At 46.9% G+C, this 19602-nt stretch overlaps 1 protein-coding gene across 7 annotated transcripts in view; it reads left to right on the plus strand.

Moving 5' to 3' along the window:
* The window catches only part of COL6A3 (collagen type VI alpha 3 chain), a 78444-nt gene extending 59459 nt beyond the window's left edge, over positions 1-18985 (plus strand). For all 7 annotated transcript variants that reach the window (XM_035006777.1, XM_035006778.1, XM_035006779.1 and 4 more), the window contains 8 exons: positions 1122-1218; positions 2000-2698; positions 4191-4296; positions 6397-6824; positions 7746-8009; positions 9252-9347; positions 17494-17658; positions 18299-18985. In XM_035006777.1, coding sequence (XP_034862668.1) covers positions 1122-1218; positions 2000-2698; positions 4191-4296; positions 6397-6824; positions 7746-8009; positions 9252-9347; positions 17494-17658; positions 18299-18339 — 1896 coding nt within the window. In that variant the 3' untranslated portion in view covers positions 18340-18985. The remainder of the gene's footprint in view (positions 1-1121; positions 1219-1999; positions 2699-4190; positions 4297-6396; positions 6825-7745; positions 8010-9251; positions 9348-17493; positions 17659-18298) is intronic.
* Positions 18986-19602: the final 617 nt, after the last annotated feature.

Raw genomic sequence — 19602 nt, forward strand, 5'->3', positions numbered from 1 at the left:
TGTTTAATTGTTATAATGCCATATATAATAATCACTATACTAATTGGCTACTCAATCAATATTTATTCCTGGCCAATTCCAGCGGCATTGCTCAAGACGAGTGGGCGGTGGGCATGATGGGAAAGAGCCCTAGTTCCAGTGCCCCCCCGACCCCCACTTTCTGGCTTCAAGTCACTGCAAGTAACACGGTCACGTCACTTAACCCGTCTGGATCTTAGGTTTCTCCCCTGTGAAAGGCGGGGTGGGGCAGGATGGTCTCTAGCATCTTCCCTTCCAGACTGTGGATTCTATGGTCTTACCACTGCCTATGTCAGCAAAGGGCAGGCTGGTCACTGGTGTCATCTCTCGGGGCTTCTTCTGCTAAACCACAGGCCAACTGGAGCCCAGAGCCCTGAGCTTGGGAAGCCAGCTGGGGCTGCTAGCTGTCTACCCTCGTAAGGCGCTCATTTATGTACATTTTCCCTCACAGGGGCTGAGGGACCCAGAACCACATGGCTCTTGACAGCACTCTTTCAGCAAGTTGGAGAAGTCAATTAATCATCCATTAATTGAATTCAATTATTCACTAAATGACTCCTTAGTGACGGTGTGCTAAGTGCCATGATGATGAGCAGGGCTTCCTGAATCTTCTAGAAGTGATTTTAATACTTGCCTTGCCGTTAAATCCCTTTCTGTACCTGGGAGAGCAGGGGAGGATGGAGCTGACGTTTGTCAGGGGCTGGAATTGTTGCTGACAATGACCATACTACCGAAGTGCCCACTATTTCCTAGAGGCTAGCCCAGGCACTTTACGTGCCTTATCAAATTAGACATGGGGAGTTTACCACTATCCCTGTTTTGCAGCTGAGGAAATTGGACCCCAGGCAGGTTAAATAATTTTCCTCGAGGCCCAGCAGAAAGTGCAGGAGTGGGATTTGATCTGCAGCTCATCTCCACAGAAGAAAAGCTGTGTTGTCCTATTAAGCTCAGTGCATCCTCCCCAACCCTACCGAGAAAACCCCTGAGAGGATGCTGATCTGTTGGGGTGTTTATTTTTCTGATGTGACTCTTCCTCAGCTACGTTTTCAAGTAGTTACTTACCATGGACACTCCTACCGAGCATTTCCTTTTGTTTCAACCAGATCAATAACACAGCGGTGGGGCATGTGCTCGTCCTGCCCGCTAGGAGGGACCTCACGGACTTCCTGAAGAACATCCTGACGTGTCATGTTTGCCTGGGTAAGGTGCTTCTCTAACAGGAATATCTGTTACAAAACATACTATACTATTGCATAGAGCGACATTTGAATGAATGGTCTCTATCCATAGAAAGGGCTTGAGTTAAAGGAAGAATCAAAAAGCCTCACATTTATCAGTGTAATTCCTATGTAAGTAGCTTCCATATTTAAAGGGGAACCCCTCAAACAGAGCTTCTCTTTGATAGGGAAGGATTCATTTCATCGGAGATAAAGGAGAAAGGAGGCTCTGCTTACATTTTGACCTTGGAGTCCAGATTTCAATTATTTATCTTTGTGACTTTCTGGAACACATTTCTTCAAAGAGTGGCAAAGAAATAATTTCCTTTCCTTTCCTCTCCTCTTCTCTCCTCTTCTTTTCTCTTTCTTTTTTCTTCTTCTTCTTCTCCCCCCTCCTCCCCCTCCCCTTTCTTCCTCTGTGTCCTCCCCCTCCTCCCATTCCTCTCCTCCTTCTTCTCCTCTGTCTCCTCCTCCTCTTTCTTCTTCTTCTTCTCCTTCTCCTTCTTTTCCTTCTTCCTCCTCCTCCTCTTCCTCTTCTTCTAATGCCAGTGTCATAGTATACTAACAAGGACTTTAGCTTCCTGATTTGTTTCATTTAGTGTTAGGTGATGAGAACTGAAATCTGGCCACAAAATGGCAGCAAACTATAAAGAGGCTTCTATATTATGCGATGATTTTAATTACTCCTGACTCCCAGCACACTGACGTACAATTATCTTGCTGTGGGAGTCACAGAATAAATGGGCTCCCATGCTTCTTTCTAGACATCTGCAACATTGACCCATCCTGTGGATTTGGCACCTGGAGGCCTGCCTTCAGGGACAGGCGAGCGGCGGGCAGCGATGTGGACATCGACATGGCTTTCATCTTAGATAGCTCTGAGTCCACCACTCTGTTCCAGTTCAACGAGATGAGGAAGTACATAGGGTACCTGGTCAGACAGCTGGACCTGAGCCCAGACCCCATGGCCTCCCAGCACTTGACCAGGGTGGCCGTTGTGCAGCATGCGCCCTACGAGGCCGTAGGGAACGCCAGCGTGCCGCCCGTGAAGGTGGAATTCTCCCTGACTGACTATGGCTCCAGGGAGAAGCTGGTGGACTTTCTCAACAGCAGAATGACACAGCTGCAGGGGACCAGGGACCTGGGCAGCGCCATTGAATACACCATAGAGAATGTCTTTGAAAGTGCCCCCAGCCCACGGGACCTGAAAATCATGGTTCTGATGCTGACAGGTGAGGTGGAAAAGGAGCAGCTGGAAGAGGCCCAGAGAGTCATCTTGCAGGCCAAATGCAAGGGTTACTTCTTCGTGATTCTGGGCATTGGCAGGAAGGTGAACGTCAGGGAGGTGTACAGCTTCGCCAGTGAGCCGAACGACGTCTTCTTCAAACTATTGGATAAGTCGACTGAGCTCAACGAGGAGCCTCTGATGCGCTTTGGGAGGTTGTTACCATCCTTCGTGAGCAGTAAGTCCTACATCGGACAGTGTGGGCTGGGCCGGGGCTTTCTGACAGCCCGTAGCCTCGGGCTCTCTGGGACATGGGCCGCAGAAAAGTCGTCTAGTATGCTGATGTTGACTTGTTCGTCATTCAACACATATGTATTGACACCTGCCCTAAAGGGTGTTCCAGACACCCTTTGGGAGCCAGGGATGGCAGTGAACACAACAGAAGGAAATCCTGTCCTTGTTCACTCACTTATTCAACCAAATTTGACTGGCATCTCCCAGCCATTGACCCTGTGTCCCTGAGAGTGAACAGTGGATCAAGTGCGCATTTATTATGCATGACACAGTAAGTGGGGAAGCTCCTCGAAGGAGTTGTGTTGATCTGGGCTTAGCCACCAACCCCACACTTGGAAACTTCTGGGTCTTTGCTGATGTGAATCTCCTCCCCACTTTAGCGGCAAACCCACATTCATCTTCAAAGCATATCCCTAGCTGCCCCTGCTCACCGTGGATGCTCCCCACTCCCAAGGCTTTGTCATCCTTAATCTGGACACTATTTACCGTATCTTTTCTGTGGCCTGCTGGTTATTCCTTTGTGGTCTGCGGTCCCGGTAGACTGGATGGTCCGTGAGGAGGTGCATCGTTCACCCTACGCTCCCGGGCCTGGCACAGTACACAGCCAGCCCCAGGTCAGCACAGGAGAGTATCTAACTACTGAGGGAGCTGTAGAAAGTAGGAACAAACATGCATGTACAGAGAGTTTGTTATTCAAGGGAAAGGCGAGGTCCATGAAAACCGTGTTCACATTTGCAAAGGCCTGTCCCTCGCAAGTGTTAGAGAAAAAATGTGAAGCAAAGGTGAGTCAGCAAGTTCACCCCGGGGCCACCGTCACTACTTGCGAAGACTAAAAACAAAAGTTTTATTAAGCACAACATTGAGAAAACATTAGAAGTAATTTGGTTACAATTTGATGTTCAAGAGCTCGGAACTTGTTCAACTCTGTGCTTGATTTCTCTTCTATTCCTTTCTCCCCCCTTCCACGGAGTAAATATTTTCTTCAACCCGATCACCCAAATATTGCCAAAGAGAAGATTTTGGCTTGAGATATTTTATGGGTCAAGTACCATGGTGCTTAATGTTTAAATTTACTAGACATAGCTTGTCTGGAGGAATGAATTAATTTAACAAATATTTATGGACTGACTACCTGCTGTGTAATCCTTTTAACTCATTAGCAGATTAATTTTAATTTGCATGGGATTAACGTGCATTTAATTTTTTTTTTTTCTGGGGCACCTGGGTGGCTCAGTCGGTTAAGCATCTGCCTTCGGCATGGGTCATGATCCGGGGGTCCTGGGATCGAACCCCGCATCGGGCTCCCTGCTCAGTGGGGAGTCTGCTTCTCCCTCTCCTTCTGCCCCTCCCCCTGCTTGTGCATCTCTCTCTCTCTCTGCCAGATAAATAAATACAATCTTAAAAAAAAAAATTTTTTTTTTTCTGTTTCTCTCCAGGTGAAAATGCTTTTTACTTGTCCCCAGATATCAGGAAACAGTGTGATTGGTTCCAAGGGGGCCAACTGTCAATTAAGAATCCTGTGAAGTTTGGTCACAAACATTTGTAAGTATTGTAATAATTGTCTTCAAAAGTCCAAAAAGTGTAGAAAGAATGCAGAGGTCCTCCAGACAATGCCTAACTTTTTGGGTAAAGACATTGAAATCCAGAAAATGTGACTTCCAGAATGTCATGTGGGGCATTCTTTTCAATCTGTTGTATCCATTTGCTTTTGTTGCGGAGCAAACCCTCGAAATTTAGTGGCTGAAAGCAGCTATTTATTTAATCCGCAGTTCGGTGGGTTAGCAAGCTTTGCTTGGGCTCAGCTGGGTGGCCCTCTGGCCTTGGCTGGCCTCACGTCTTTGTCTGTGGTCAGTTTCCCAGCCACTGTGCTTGGGGGTCAGGATGGTCTCGGCCGGTTGGCTCCCCTCTGCTCCACGTGGCCTCTCCTTCTCCAGGAGGCAAGGTTGGGGGTTTGCTCCCAGGTCAGTGGGCAGGGTTCCACGAGAGAAGTCAGAGGGCCTGAGCCTCTTGAGGCCTGGGCTGGAACCAGCACACTGGTACTTCTGCCACATTCCTTTGGCCAACGGATGGCCAACGGATGTCCAACAGCGCAGCCAGTCTCGATTCAAGAGTTGGGGGCTCGACTCAACGGGGGGCCCTGTCACATCACATCTTGAGGGCACAGGAAGGGAGAGGGTGGGAAATTGGGGCCATGTGTTGAAACAGTCTACTGCACCTGGTATGAAGTGATCTCCTACAGAAGGAGTGACTACATTAAGCAAAACATGGGCTCTAAAGCTTAAAATGATTAGTGTTACGATAGCACAGATTCTGGTGGTGACACTGGGAGGCAACGTGCGCGTTCCACTAGGAAGGCTAACGAGAGGTGGGGGCCGGGGGGCTTGTACCCACGGGGATGCTGGCCCGGCTCCATCTGTGGTACCAGCTCCAGGCGTGGAGAAGCGGGGTGCGTGGCCGTGTGACGGAGGGCAAGGTGACGGGGACATGGTGGCTAGAACTGAGCCCAGGCAACGTGCCAGCAATCTGTGCCCCTCCGGGGAGTGCCACGGACCGTCATGCTTTCTGGGGGGGAGAGGGTTCCGACCATAACACCCAGAGGAGACTTGGACGTGGATGATCCTTGACAAACGAGTATGTGCCGTAGTCCCGGCTGACCTCCACGGTGGGGACAGAGAGCCCGCCTCCCTCTCTCAGCCCTGAAGTCCTCCAGCTCTTGTCCTTGTCCTTGGAGGGCGGGCTCCACGCTCCGCAGAGCAGACTGGCCGTCGCCACTGATGCTGTGAGCTGTGTCCTGCTTCGTCCCGGTCCAGGGCGCTCTTTTCCTGGCCTTAGTTATCTCTGTGATTTCTCCCAAACACTCCCCGAACCGTCCTCCGCCTTATCGTCAGGAAAACAGAATGAACTATAGCTATAACCTAGTGTTTGAAGTCGTAGGGCATCACCTTGAACCTACGCTGCTTGTGTCTTAGAGCAGGGGCAGACCGATGAGTCAGTGAGTGTCCGTCTCTGGGCAACGAGCGGAGGATGCCCGGCTCTGGGCTGTTTCGTCTGATTATGTGGTTGTGTTTTTTAGGGATCCATAATAGATCAAGAAATTGTGAAAAAAAACCCCACCCCACACCCCCAAATTAAGGCAAATAAATATACACAGTAAGCTCTGGGAGGGAAAGTAACATGCTGACTTAATCATTTGGAGTTCAACATAGCATTTTGTTGAGTGGAGACTTTCTTAGAATGGGAGTAGCTATTAACTGGTTTTATTTAATTTTTGGTGTGTATGCTTCAGTTGGTTAATTTTTAAAAATTAGGACATTGTTCTAGTATTATTTTATTATTGCTAATGATAATAACAATTTTATAAATTAAAAATAAGATGTCAGATGTATTCATAGTACAGTACAGACGTTATTTTTAATGATTCTATTACCTTATACATAGCGTTTCAATATCTTTTCTGTGGCACAGATTCTAAAAGGAAGGAATTTAATGCATGCAATACTATATGTAAAATATAAAAACTACTGCATGCATTTTGATAAAGTAGCAAAGTTCACATAGCTCACGGGAACCATGTTTTTGTAAATTCTAGAGGGCAGGCGAAAATAAGTATGGATTGAAACAATATTTAATTTGTTTTAACAGAAACATCCCAAATAATGTTACTTCAAGTCCTACATCCAAACTAGTGACCACGACCAAATCGGTGACCACCACGACCAAACCGGTGACCACCACGACCAAACCGGTGACCACCACGACCAAACCAGTGACCACCACGACCAAACCGGTGACTGTGGTAAATCTGTCAGCCTCAAAGCCGGCTGCAGCAAAGCCAGCCCCGCCCAAACCAGCCGCTTCGAGACCCGTGGCCACGAGGCCCTTGGCCACCAAGCCTGAGGCCACCAAGACGGCCACGGTCAGACCTGCAGTGGCCGTGAAGCCGGTGGCCACGAAGCCAGCTGCTGTAAGACCCCCCACTGCAGCCAGACCAGTGGCCGCCAAGGCCGAGGCCCCCAAGCTCCAGGCAGCCAAACCGGCCACCACCAAGCCGGCCACTGCTAAGCCGGCGGGTAAGAAAGCACGCTCAGGGCTGCCAGCTTGGGACAGCCTCATTTCCTGTGTTCAGAGCATGCCCCCTGAAGCCTGTTTATAAAGCGAATGAAATGCAGTCATTGTTGCAGGAATGGTACCTCTAGATGATGCATTTGAGAAGGTGCTGGTCAGAGCATGTGATTGTCAAAACATTGCTTTTTTTTTTTTCTGTTAGCAGTTTTTCTCTTTCCTCTTTGAGGCTCATGAGCTCCACAGAAAGAACAGGTGGAGTGAGCCTCCCACCCTCTGCTGCCTCTTTCCTCCACTGCTCAGGCCAAGCCCCGAACCCTGCCTCGGGGTGGGTGGGGGGAAGCACGTTCCCATTGGAAAGAGGCCCCAGGCTGCGCTGTGGTGATAGTGGGGTGTTCCGTGAGCCGACTGGCAGGTCAGAGCCTGGACAGTCAGCCTTCCCCCCATCCCCCCAGACTGAATATGTGCTAATACTGTCCGTGGGGAAAACACCTTCCAGACGGAATTCGATATGAGGGCAGGTGGGCTTCCTGAGACCCAGAGCAGGGATTCCTTTAAAAGAATTTCCTGTCACGTCCTAAAGTTTCCTGACCTCATGCATTTTAAATGATGGAGCTCATTCCATCTTGAATGCTTTCCCGTGTATTGTCAAAGCCTCTCCCGAACAGGGGTGAGTCTCAATAGAAGAGAAATCGTTTTGTACCTTGCTGAGAAATAATGAGATGATGCATTCCACATTCCATGGATGTTGGTAGCTTCCGAGACTAATATTCTTGGGAGCTCGAACAAGAAACTCGTGCCCCGCTCACCTAAATTTCCACTCCGCTGCGTGCTGCTTCATCTCTTTCTGTTGCTGTCTGTTGCCCGTGGGTCACAGTCATGTAGGGTTTTCAGCTTTATCTCTGCGCTCTGCTCCACCTGTCTTCCAGTGAAGGCATCCCGAGAGGTCCAGGTGTCCGACGTCACCGAGAACAGCGCCCGACTCCACTGGGAGAGGCCCGAGCCCCCCAGCCCTTACTTGTATGACCTCACCATCACCTCGGCCCACGACCAGTCCCTGGTGCTGCGGCAGAACCTGTCGGTGACGGAGCGCACCGTCGGGGGCCTGCTCGCCGGGCACACATACCACGTGGCCGTGGTCTGCCACTTGAAGTCACAGGTCAGAGCCGCCTACCAAGGAAGTTTCAGCACAAGTGAGTACACGGTCAGCCCCGAACAGTCGGTCCCCGAGTTCCACGCACAACCTCAAGCAGGCCGTAAAGGGAACGATCCCGATTCATTGAATCTGAAACAACAAGGTTAGAACAAATCCCGGGTGGGGCGCCTGGGTGGCTCAGTCGGTTAAGCGACTGTCTTCGGCTCAGGTCATGATCCTGGAGTCCCGGGATCGAGTCCCGCATCGGGCTCCCTGCTCGGCAGGGAGTCTGCTTCTCCCTCTGGCCCTCCCCCCTCTCATGTGCTCTCTCTCTCTCTCTCAAATAAATAAATAAAATCTTAAAAAAAAAAAAAAAAAGAACAAATCCCGGGTGTGTTTGGGTGATGCCCAGTCTCAGAAATTGACGCAGCGGAAGACTGGATTCCTTGGGAACTCTTGCCCTGCCCTTGGGGTCCTGGGATACTTCATGGAGGAAGCCCGATCCATCTGGCCCGAGGGCAGCCCCTGCTCTGAGAGAAAGAAATAGGTCCACGGAACCTGGCCGGGGTCTCGACTGCCCACCACGACCATGTTTCTGAAGTATGTCTCCACGTTCAGTGAGCAGAAAATACCACCAAGACTCACTGGCTCCTCAGAGGGTAACCGAGTCCGGGCAGTCTTACCGGCCCAAGGCCAGGGGACGTCCACAACCACCGTGCGAAGGGCCTCAGCGCTCCCCTCCCTGGTCTACCATGCTGGAGCTCTGCCTTCCCTGGCTCTGCCCTCCGTGGCCCATTGTCCCCCTGGCTCCTCCGTGGCCCTGAGGCCCGAGACCTACTCTTGCATGCATTCCAGTCCCTGTTAATTACTCACACCCCTGATCTTTTAAAGTTTTCCCAGATTCCCCTACCTCCCCTTCTTCTTGACCCATGTTGCTCCTGGGATGCGGAGGGGGCCCACATTCCTTTCTGTGTGGGCCAGTGTAACTCAGATCAAGGAATTCTGCCTGAGGAAAGGGAAATCCCAGCAGTCACCATGTAATCCATGAAGACATGAGTGCAAAGACCATTCAACTCCAGGGCTCCATTTTCATGGATGGAAGCAGAAGCGGTTATGTGGGAAATGTTCAGAGATTTCCTCCATTTGCTTGTTGAGATGAGCGGAACCTGCAGACGACAGACGTCCGTAGTGTCTGGAGAGACTTTGCGGATCTCACCCTTACATGAGCCGTCGGTCCCTGAGAATTCCTAAGCCCTTTAGCTTCCGTGTTTCTGACTAGTTGCGTGTTTTTCTTTTATAGAGAAAACTCAGCCTGCACCTTCACAAGCAAGGTCGGCTTCTAGTTCAACCATCAATCTCATGGTGAGCACGGAACCAGTGGCTGGTGGTGAGACAGGTGAGTTGTGAGAGTATTAGGTCCGTTAACAGCACTAAGAGAGCATCCTTCCAGACATTCTCAAGCCTTTGAAACCTGGATTCTGGGTCGTCCATTGGGGTTCTAATTCTCAGGCAAGCCTGACTTCTATGGGAAAGTTCCCAATGGGCAATCTGTGGCCCAGTGTGGTCTTCTTCGGCATAGTCCAAGTTGTAAATGGGTCACTTTCCTCTCCTGTCACCAGACTCTTCGAAGTTGCTTTGGGGCTAGAGCCGGGAATTCATGTGTCTGTTGATCGGATTCTCCTGTATCTCCTGTTGGGGTTGGAGTTGATGTGTGGCTTGCGATGCTGGAAGCGTAGGACTCGTTCCCTCAGTGACTTAATCTAATAACAACTGCTTAAAAGAACACAAAGCAACACAGATTAGAACGCATGAAATACGTGGGTTTGGAAGTGACCCCTGGGATGGACGCTCTGGTCCTAATTCCCTAAGCACACGCCCTGCCTTAGTCTGTCGTGACCCCGTCTGTGTGCCTGAGCGCGAGGGTGTGCACATTTCAATCAGTGACGAGTTACACCTGTTTCTGGAACTGACAACTGTTTACATGCTTTTGTTCCTGGGCAATGGGACCCTGCGACTCTGTGTGACCTCAACCCTCATTCAGTGGAACGTGAGCTTAGATTGTTCACCCATGAGAAACGGATTATCGATACAGTTGATACGCTCGGCTTATGGGTATTCTGAAAAAGACGTTGGCAGTAATATCCAAAGTCAAAATTCCGTGGGCATTTACATATGGTATTATGGACCCCAAAGCAAAAGGTTTCCACTCACTGGGGACATATCCTTATTCTTTGATGTACTGGCCGCTGTCCGGAGGAGGAAGGCATTTCTCTTCACAATGTTTATTTCTGAAATTGACTCTGATAAAAGGCATTTGCTGAAGCTCACTGCTTTGGTGCTGGGTTTAAAAGCCCTGTGCTTTCTCAGTATGCACTGAGTTGTCAGAAGCTCCAACACTGCTTTCTGAGCCTTTCTGGAGGAGTCCTCATTTTGCTCTTTCCTCTGTAAGTTTTGAAAATGATGTCTGTTTCTCCATCTTACCGTTTCTGTAGAGGCTGCATCCTATCCCATCTGTGTTTACATAAAATTGGATGATTTCTGACTCCACACACCCATCCCTTTGTGGCCAGCTGGGGGGGGGAGACCTCTTGATTCTTTTAGTTGTTTCTGAAGAGAATCTTCTCTGTTGCTAGAACATTCTGTTCCATCAATGGACTTCCCCTGGAGCCATGTCTGTGTGTACATCTGTATTTATTTTCTATATCTGTATGCGTATCTATACTATGTCTCTATGTCTGTGTCCATCTGTCTATCATCCCTTAGTTCAACCCCAACCACCCTGACATGCAGCGTCAGGAGTCACTAGAAAGAAACTAAGTCAATACAGGAATTGTGGAATTATAAACATAGATGTGTAATTACTCTCAGCCAATGAATTACTTAGAGAACTGAAAAAGGTTTAAAATAATTTGCCTTGGGACACAAGTTTAGGAATCGGCCTGTGGTAGAGACAGCCATGTGTTTTCCAAACTCTTGCAGCCTTCCCATTGGAAAGATTGACAGAAAAGCAAGACATTCTCTTCTCTTGATCTAAATTTATGGGAACGATTCAGGAATTCAAGGTAGACTGGGTAATTAAACTTGAACTTGTTAGGAATTGCTTAAAAAGACTTTATACAAACTTTTAATGTTCTAATTTTCAACTTAAACGAACACAAAGGGAAGTAGGGTTTGGGATGGAGAAGATACCCAAGTCTCTTCTGCCTCCTCGATTTCTGCACAGAAGCAATCTTCTGAGTCCTGCGTCAGGAGACCATGGATGAGCCTTTGTGCCCTGCACTGGGGACCTGTAGCTCTAAACCACTCCGGCTCCCTGCCTCAGTCACCTGCATGGTGACTGGGTTCCCAGCATGGTGCTTGAGCTCAGACAAAGCTCAAAGAACTCACTAGGATTTCCCCAAAGATATGGTCAGGACAGATGAAACTCTAACTTCAAAGTCACTGAAACTCTGTCTCTTTGTTTCCCGCTCGCTGGGAACGTTACCCCTCACAGAGTGTAGGAAATACAAAATTCCTGCAAATCCAGTGCTACATTGAAAGAAAATGACTAAGAGTAAGTTCCATGGTGAGATTTGGGCATGTTTCTGGTTTTCTTATGTGTGGTCCAGAAGGGACACAAATATATAAACAGTATTTAGTTAATATAAACAACATAATCTTTAAACAAGAATCTGGCTGGCCTCTTATGTTTGTTGTTAAGACTGAGTCATAGGTTCAGAGTTAGGAAAGTCCTTTTAATCCGGACCTGTACCACTTAGGTCTCCTCTCACCATGTGGCAGAGAAAAGGGTTTTTGTCGGGGCTTGTGAGTCTTTCATGGCTACAAGTAGTTAGATACAGATGATTCTAACCTTTCTCCTTCACTGTGGTTACTACATAACCTCAAGCCCAGAACTTAGAGGTATTCTTTAACCCTTCCCCGTGTGTGCAGGTGCATAGCTGTGTATTTCCCAGCTAGTGATTCAAGTCAGTGTGAAGATATAACTTGCTTTTTTAAAATTTAAATTCAATTAGCCAACATATAGTAAGTACATCATTAGTTTCAGATGGGAGAGTTCAGTGATTCATCAGTTGCGTATAACACCCAGTGCTCAAGAACGAGACCCTACATAATTGATCACTACCCCTAGTCCCGAAGTAACAAAACAGCACTTTGCTGGAGAAGGCCCGTCATCTACATTTGCTCAATGAACATACGTAGGTGCCCGTGCACACACCCACACGCCATTTTTGAGAACTCTTTTTGAAGGAAATCAATTTGATATTTACTTTAAAATGTTTAAACCTCACAATGGAATCAGGAGTCAGAATCAGGAGATGAGAGCTTCCTCTCTCTCTCCCAACCTCCTCCCCCTTCCCCACCTCCCCACTATAATTAAGTCATCTTAGGAATTTTCCCCAGGGAGAAAGACTTTTCTATGATATTCATATTTTTGCAGGTAGAAAAAGAGTGACAACGAATCACTTTATTAAGAAACTTAAAAATATACTAACCGTATTCATGCTCCGTAGTTGCTTGTGTATTTTGCATCCAAATATCGATTACCATACTATGCAGTATTTCTCCAAAGATGTATTTTCTAGACAATGCAGGCAAAATTAAATTTAAAAGCTAGTTTTTATCTGTAGACACGAGTGCAGTTTAATTTCTATTTTCTGCATTACCAGTTAATTAGAAACATGGTTTGTGGTTACAGAGATGTGTCCCTGTCCCAGGATTAAATGTTAGAGTCTTTTCCTTGCCCTTTTTATACCTCCACGAATAAAAGATTCTCTGGGGTTTGATTCTACCTTAAGGAACTGTATTTGGTTATAGTTCAGCACTTTGGATTTAGAACACATGGTGACCAGTGTTTGAATCTGTGCAGGGATTTGTGGGCAAAACCCTATGAAATGAAAAGTCCCCCGTCCATGTCATCTGATGGAGGGGAAGAAGAGCGAGCAGTTTTAAAACTTGACTTTTTGTTGGCATAGGTTAATGTTGGACGATTTTGAAATTATGCTTAACAGATATTTATCAGGCATTCCTTTGTTTGTCGCAGGCACATACTGGGAGGGGGCTAGTGAGGGGATTATTTGTCCCCCAAATGAGGTCTGGCCCTGTTCAGCATGGAGTTTGAGGGGAAGGTTGATTACAGTAACAGACTGAAGGCATCATTACTCACCACTCAGGATTCCCAACTTTGCAGTATTGCATGATTCCGTTTTAAATGGTTAATACTTTTATTTTCTTTAGCAAAACAAAGCAAATCCACATTCCAAAATATCCCATCCCACTTTACGCTTTTCTCAGGATCTAGAAGAATCACATCCACTTTTCTGTGATGCATTTGCTGCCCAGGAGGGCAGTTAGCAACACTTAAACCAATCTTTCAGCAATTCTCACAGCCTTTAAAACTGGGCCAGGCATGTTTGTAGCCCACTTTGTTGCGGCCAGCTTTGGGACTGCTACAGAGTTGCTAATTTTGGTTTTAGGTTTTTGGCACATCTCTCTCTCTCTCGTCCTCAGTTTTGGCTAAAGAGGACTTGGATAGATACTCTCTATGCATGAAGTTTCTAAACAACACACAATTCTTCTTTCTCAGAAAATTTATTTTTTCCAATATTACAAAGAGAATCCTAAGTTATTGGCTTGTCCCATACATATTGCAGAAAAGTTTCAATGCAGAGGGCGCCCAGATACTCACCAAGTGTGTAACATTCTTTTTTACTTATTCTAGAAATTAACCATCTGTAGAAATAAACACTTTGAGCAGGTGTTAGTAAGTCAATTACATAGCTCTGAAGGAAGTTCTTCAATGTTTTACTTCTTTTATTGATTCTAGGATTCACTATTTTCCCCTTGTAAAACTTCTGAAATTGAAGTGTGACTTACAATTGATGACGTATCATGGCTTTTGACAGTGTTTTGTCCTACTTAGGGGGATATAAAATAATAGTGCACAGTGAAATTAAGATATTTTAGATTTGACAAAATACAGTATTTGGTTGGCTGTGTCCCAGTCTATCATACTGGCTAGCACCAAGTGGCATAATGGGGAAAATAGATGACTTTATGTTAATGGTCATTTATAGAACTAACTTAATCTCACAGATTGAGGTCCATTAAAGAGCTATAAAAATTTTCCCTGCTTGGTAGAAGAGAAATAGCCCTTTTCAAGGCTGTGCGTTTGTTGTTGCGTGAGGATGTATCATGGCAATGTTTGGGTTATGATGAGCCTCACAGGGCATTTGGCACTTTTTTTTTTATTGTGAAATAAAAAAGTCCTAAAAAATAAAAATCTATTGGTCAAGATGTAAAAAAAGGATCCAAAACCTTAACCACAGCTACATTCAAAATAAAATACAAAAAATTTCCTTGGTACCTTTTGAGCCAATTAAGGCTCAAAATGTTGACTCGGGCATTCACTCATTCAGGCAAATCATACCTGCTTCCGTGGCTGGAAGCACCTGATTCCGTATCAACAATGCTGGATCTGAAGTCTATTAAACCTTCTTCTTGTGTTTGAAACCATTAAATCGCCGAGGAGCATAGTTACACATATTTACAATTGTAGCATAAACACCCGCCCCTCCATCACACACACCAGTTTTGCTCAAGGAAGCACTTAAATACCAGTCACTTGTTGGCTTGGAAAATATCCAAGCGGATAACTTTTAAAATGCTGCCCTTAGACACTATAGAAATCTCAAGCTATAAAGAAAAGGCAAGATTTTCCAATGGAATGTGTTTTGTTTCAAAGAGTAATATCATAGGTATTCATTGTGGAGAATCCAGAACATACAGGAAAGCATAAGAAAACGTCACTCCATGGTTGCAGCGCTGATGGCCACCATGAACGACCCAATGAATATCCCTCCTGATTTTTTGCATGAATGTGATGCATGGGCGTGCACGCACACGTGTGAACATGCACATGTCATTGTTACAAAAATGGACAGTGTTTCTTGGGGCGCCTTGCACCCCATGATTCTGTTTTAGGATTCCTAGGTTGGCTCCTGTAGCTTCCGTGAACAGCTGGGATTCCCTGGCAGGGTTTTCTAGACTTTGTGCTGGTGTCCATTTCCTCTTGTGGTCGGATGCTCACTGATGCCCAGTGACCAGTCACTGCTTCACCAGAAAGTTTCACCAGATGGTGATCGGAATCGGGCAGCCCCTCAAGTCTGTCTTTTAAGATGAAACGTATTGACGTTGTTATTCCGGGCGAAAGTGAATCAGGAGATGTTATTGATAACTTTTACTCCTACTGTCCTTTCGGCTCCTCTTGGGTTCTCAATGTAAGGAGGAGAAAATGGGTACACATGCAACCAGAACCTCCTCTCAGGTCAAAGAGGACCCCAGGCTCCCTCCAGGCTGTGCCTGAAGGGGCGAACTCATTTTGGAGTGAGCACATGAGCGACTGTTGTGTCCAAAGACTTGTTCTGGGGAGAAGCTCAATGAGGTCCTTCCAACCACATCTCTCTGGACACAAGACATTTTTATTTTTGTGTCTTTTAAATGGTTATTTCAGCATAGACACAGCATGGGTGAGTCCAGTCTGCATGGCACGTCTCAGAAACCAAGATGATGGGAATTTAAAAGTACAGGCTTCTTAAGGACCAGACCTCCCATTTTCATGCTTAAAAATGAAGACTCCCACGTTTTGGTCTTTTAACAGTGTGGGGCCCTCGTGAATATGTTTCTCTTGGTCTACCAAATATCTGGGGGCCCACAGTGCCAGCGCCCTGTGTCACCTTGAGAAGCGCTATGGGGTCTTAGCAGCGACCCTCACTGGCATATAGGGTGTGGGATGCAAGAGCAATAGTCTGGGGCTGGACAGTTAGGGTGCAAATCCTAGGGAGCCGGAAAAGCCAGCCAGTCAGGGAGCAGAGTGTCCTTCTACAGGGCCGCCTCAGGCTGTGTGTCCTCGGGTCTGGGAGGACTTCCCGTGTCCGTTTTAAGAGAGCATGGGGGAGTGGGCACTGGGAGCATTTGGAACAAAGATGGAACGAACATGAGCCGTGTGGGGGGTGTTGGGGGGAAGAAAGGAGAGGGGGCTAGGCTACTATTTGGTCTGAGCTTCCCACTAAATGGGGAGTCCATCAGCAAACGAGGAGAGAGTTTTGGTGGTTGAATCATTTTGCCTCGTACTGTCCCCTGCATGACATTTCTTGAAAGCCAGGCATTCTCTTTCAGTTGTTGGCACATTTGAGAGGAAAAAAGAGTTGTTTTCGTAAATTGTCATCATTTTATTCTGGCTTCATTGGTTCTTCCTAGGGCTTTCTGGCTTTCTGGGCCTCTGAGAGGGTTTGCAGTTAGGGGATCCTGTGGAGCCCCCAGTCTTTGTGCCTGGGTAATGGCCTCCCCATGTGATCAGGGAGGGTTTTAGGCCAATTCTGAGCCTCAATCCTGTGTACCTCTGAGTCTGGTCCATGATAGTTCACCCAAGCTTTGGTTCTCTAACCCAAGACTTTGGTTTCCCTTTTATTTCTTGGTGCAATCAGAACTGCAGATGCTCACAACCTCTGCAGCTGTGAGCAACTCAACGGGGGTGGGGGCAGAGGCCCATGGAGAGTCAGCCCTGCAGGGGGAGGGCCCCGTGACTCGGGCATGTTGGCTACTCCCATAAATGTGTAGCATCGTCCACTCCAGGGACTTTGGTCAAAGGAAGGTTTACAGTTTTCAAACTTTCGGATAATGGTTGACAGTAATGCCTCTCTTTCTCAGCATGATCTGGAGTTTGCCAGAAAACTCTGTAAACAGATGTTTTACTGTGGAAGGGCTGTAAACTTTTCTTTCCAGGCATCAGGGAGAGAGTGTAGCTTTTACTTTGCAGCTGGGCTGCATCAGAAGTATGCATTTAAAACATAAACTTCCTTAACTGGAAAAAGAATGCTTCTGTGTCTTCAAAACAGCTTTGCTCTGTGACATCTTTGCCATTGTGGGTTTTAGATTAGTGGTAACACTTCTTTTACTTACTTGTTTAATTTGGCCGCTCTCGAAGGCCCTCAGCTACACACACTCACACACACACACGTGTGCACACAAATGCACACACTCAAAAAGGAATTTTCTTTTCCACTTTAACTTTTATTTCACATCTGTTTGGCTTGTGCAATGTATGGCCTCATTTTTTAACTATATTCTGACAGAACGTAGTTGCTATTTTGCAGAGGAGTAGAAAACGACATAGTTTTATTAAGACGTAGTTTCTTCAATGGGGCTTTACTATCGAAGGAACTGGAAGGCAAATGGCCCCATGACTGGAAAGGGACAACACAGTTCATTTCATCTGAAATTATTCAATAATGATGGCTTGCATTTAATATCCCAGGGGAAGTTGGCGAGGTCTTTCCATCAAGGTCATTGTATTCTTGCCGTGGGTGAGAATCACGTGCATCCCATAGCCAGGGGGTGGAGGCAGGGGCCTGGGGAGGCTAAGAGGGTTTCCCTCCTCCAAACCCTCCTCTTTGCTCTTGTGTCGAGACCTTCAGCCCCAAGCACTGGGGGCAGAGTCCCTCGGGTGTCCTACTGAATGCTCTTTTCTCATCCTGTTATTAAAGATATATGCAAGTTGCCCAAAGAAGAAGGAACTTGCAGGAAATTCATCTTAAAATGGTACTACGATGTGGAGACCAAAAGCTGCATGAGATTCTGGTATGGAGGCTGCAGCGGTAACGAAAACAGATTTAATTCACAGAAAGAATGTGAAATGGTTTGCGCTCCTGGTAAGTGACTGAGGGTTCTTTTGGGTTTGTGGCTTTTGCAAATCAGAGAAGAGATCCAGGCCAGTTATTCATCTTGTGAAGATGTTTGAAAGACAATGATTATGAGAGCTTATGACAGAGAAGGTGGGTGGTATCTTAGATAAGGAAGGTAATTCAAATAAAACACAGGGAATTCATTTTCTGAATTATTGTAATTTCCTAAAAACACACTTGTATACCTGGATTCTTGCCAATGAGGAAACACACACCCAACTACTCCTCCCTCTTCATCTTTAAATAATTACGCTTCCTCTGTGTTGACACTGGGGCTACCCACTATATGCATGATGTTGGCCAATTCGACTGCAGATAGGAGAGCCCAGCCAGAGCCAGAACGGGGCGAGCGTGGTGTGCACAAAGGCCCTGGGGCCTGGCAAGGCAGTGAAGGGGCTCGGATTGCACACACGGCCCCAAACCCGGGGCCAGGGACCGCTAGGGAAGCCATGAAAGGCAGTCAACAGAAAAGCGAGGTTAGGGAGGAAAAACAGAGTCCGTGGGACGGTTTTCGTGAGAAACCCAGTGTCCTTCTTGGTCAGTAACGTGACTTTTCCCCTGTACTCCTTTCCCGCCCTCCCCCGCCCGCCCCTCCATCAATGCTCAGCGCTCGTCAACCCCGGAGTCATTGCTGCCCTGGGGACCTAAGCGTGGCCGACCAGCAGCACATACCTCTTGAAGAAGAAGGAGTCAGCCGTTGCAAGTCGTCTCTGTAGAAGCTCTGGGTGTAGACATCCTCACACTGTTCCATTTCCTGCTTTGATTTACACTCGAACTTGGGAGGAACGTTCTGCCGCATGATCTTTCAATATGGTGCTAAATGTGTCTGTGGACCCAACGCTCTCTGTCTCCGGGCAGTCATATCGTATACTTCGAACGTTGTGTAATAGTTATCCACTGCTGGTGTTTATGTGAACATTTCTATAAACTCATACACCCCCTGGACTCTCACACTCTGCCTCTCTTGGGCAAGTGTAAGGTCCAGGATAGAACTCCACATTTCACCGCTATCTATATACTTCTGCTTGGTTCATTTCTTCCCTCTTCAGTAAGCATGACTTTAGATGGAAAGCCTTGTAAGGTGAAGAAACAAGAGTCCAACTTTTTTTTTAACTCCCCCCTCCAATTTCCTAGATTAGATTTCAAGCTAATTTTCCTTTTCTAAAGCCTCTAACAAATGATCTAGTTAGAAGGAAGCAAAATCCCTTAATCTTTGTGCACTGTTGTGGGACCAATGCCTTCATTAAAGGATGAAAAAAAGTCATAATAGAGAATATTTTTGGCATTCCTCTAATGTTGTGGTTTTTTTTTTTTTTTTTTTTTTTTTTTTTTTTTGTGCCGGGTTGGGGAGGGTGTTTAATTTTAATTTTAAAAATTTTAGGAAATTTATACAAAGAAACTTTTTAATAAAGTATATTGAAAGTGTCATGGGTTTGGTGTTGCTGGCTATCTTGTTTCCATAATACCTGCTGTCACGAGGACCCCAGGCCAGGGGAATGGGGCCCAGCCCACCAATGGGGCCCTGCCCGCCCACCACTCTTCTGTTTCCAGGGGAGGGGAAGACTGCTCTATCACAGAGTGTGGGGAGACCCGGGCTCAGCCCACTGGCATGGCAGCTCTCCATGGCGCCTTCCCTGCTTAGGACCCTTTCTGGAGTCTTTGTGATCTTCAAAGCCAGGCTGGCTTTTATCTTGAGCTCTACCTTCTGGTTGGACCCGGAGCCTTGGCCTCCTTACCTGCCTCTTCTTTAAGGTGACTGTTTCCCAGGGTTGGTTTGGCTCCCGCCCCACAGGGGCTGAGAGATGGGACACAGTTGGCCAGGACACCCTAGCCCTCTTCTGGAGTCTCAAAGACAAAGCCTAAAGTCTTTCTTTTTTTTTTTTTTCCTTAAAGACGTTTTCTCCCGTCTTC

Source organism: Mirounga leonina, unplaced genomic scaffold, assembly GCF_011800145.1.
Source record: "Mirounga leonina isolate KUSES-001 unplaced genomic scaffold, KU_Mleo_1.0 Mir_151, whole genome shotgun sequence".
In the NCBI taxonomy this organism is placed as follows: domain Eukaryota; kingdom Metazoa; phylum Chordata; class Mammalia; order Carnivora; family Phocidae; genus Mirounga; species Mirounga leonina.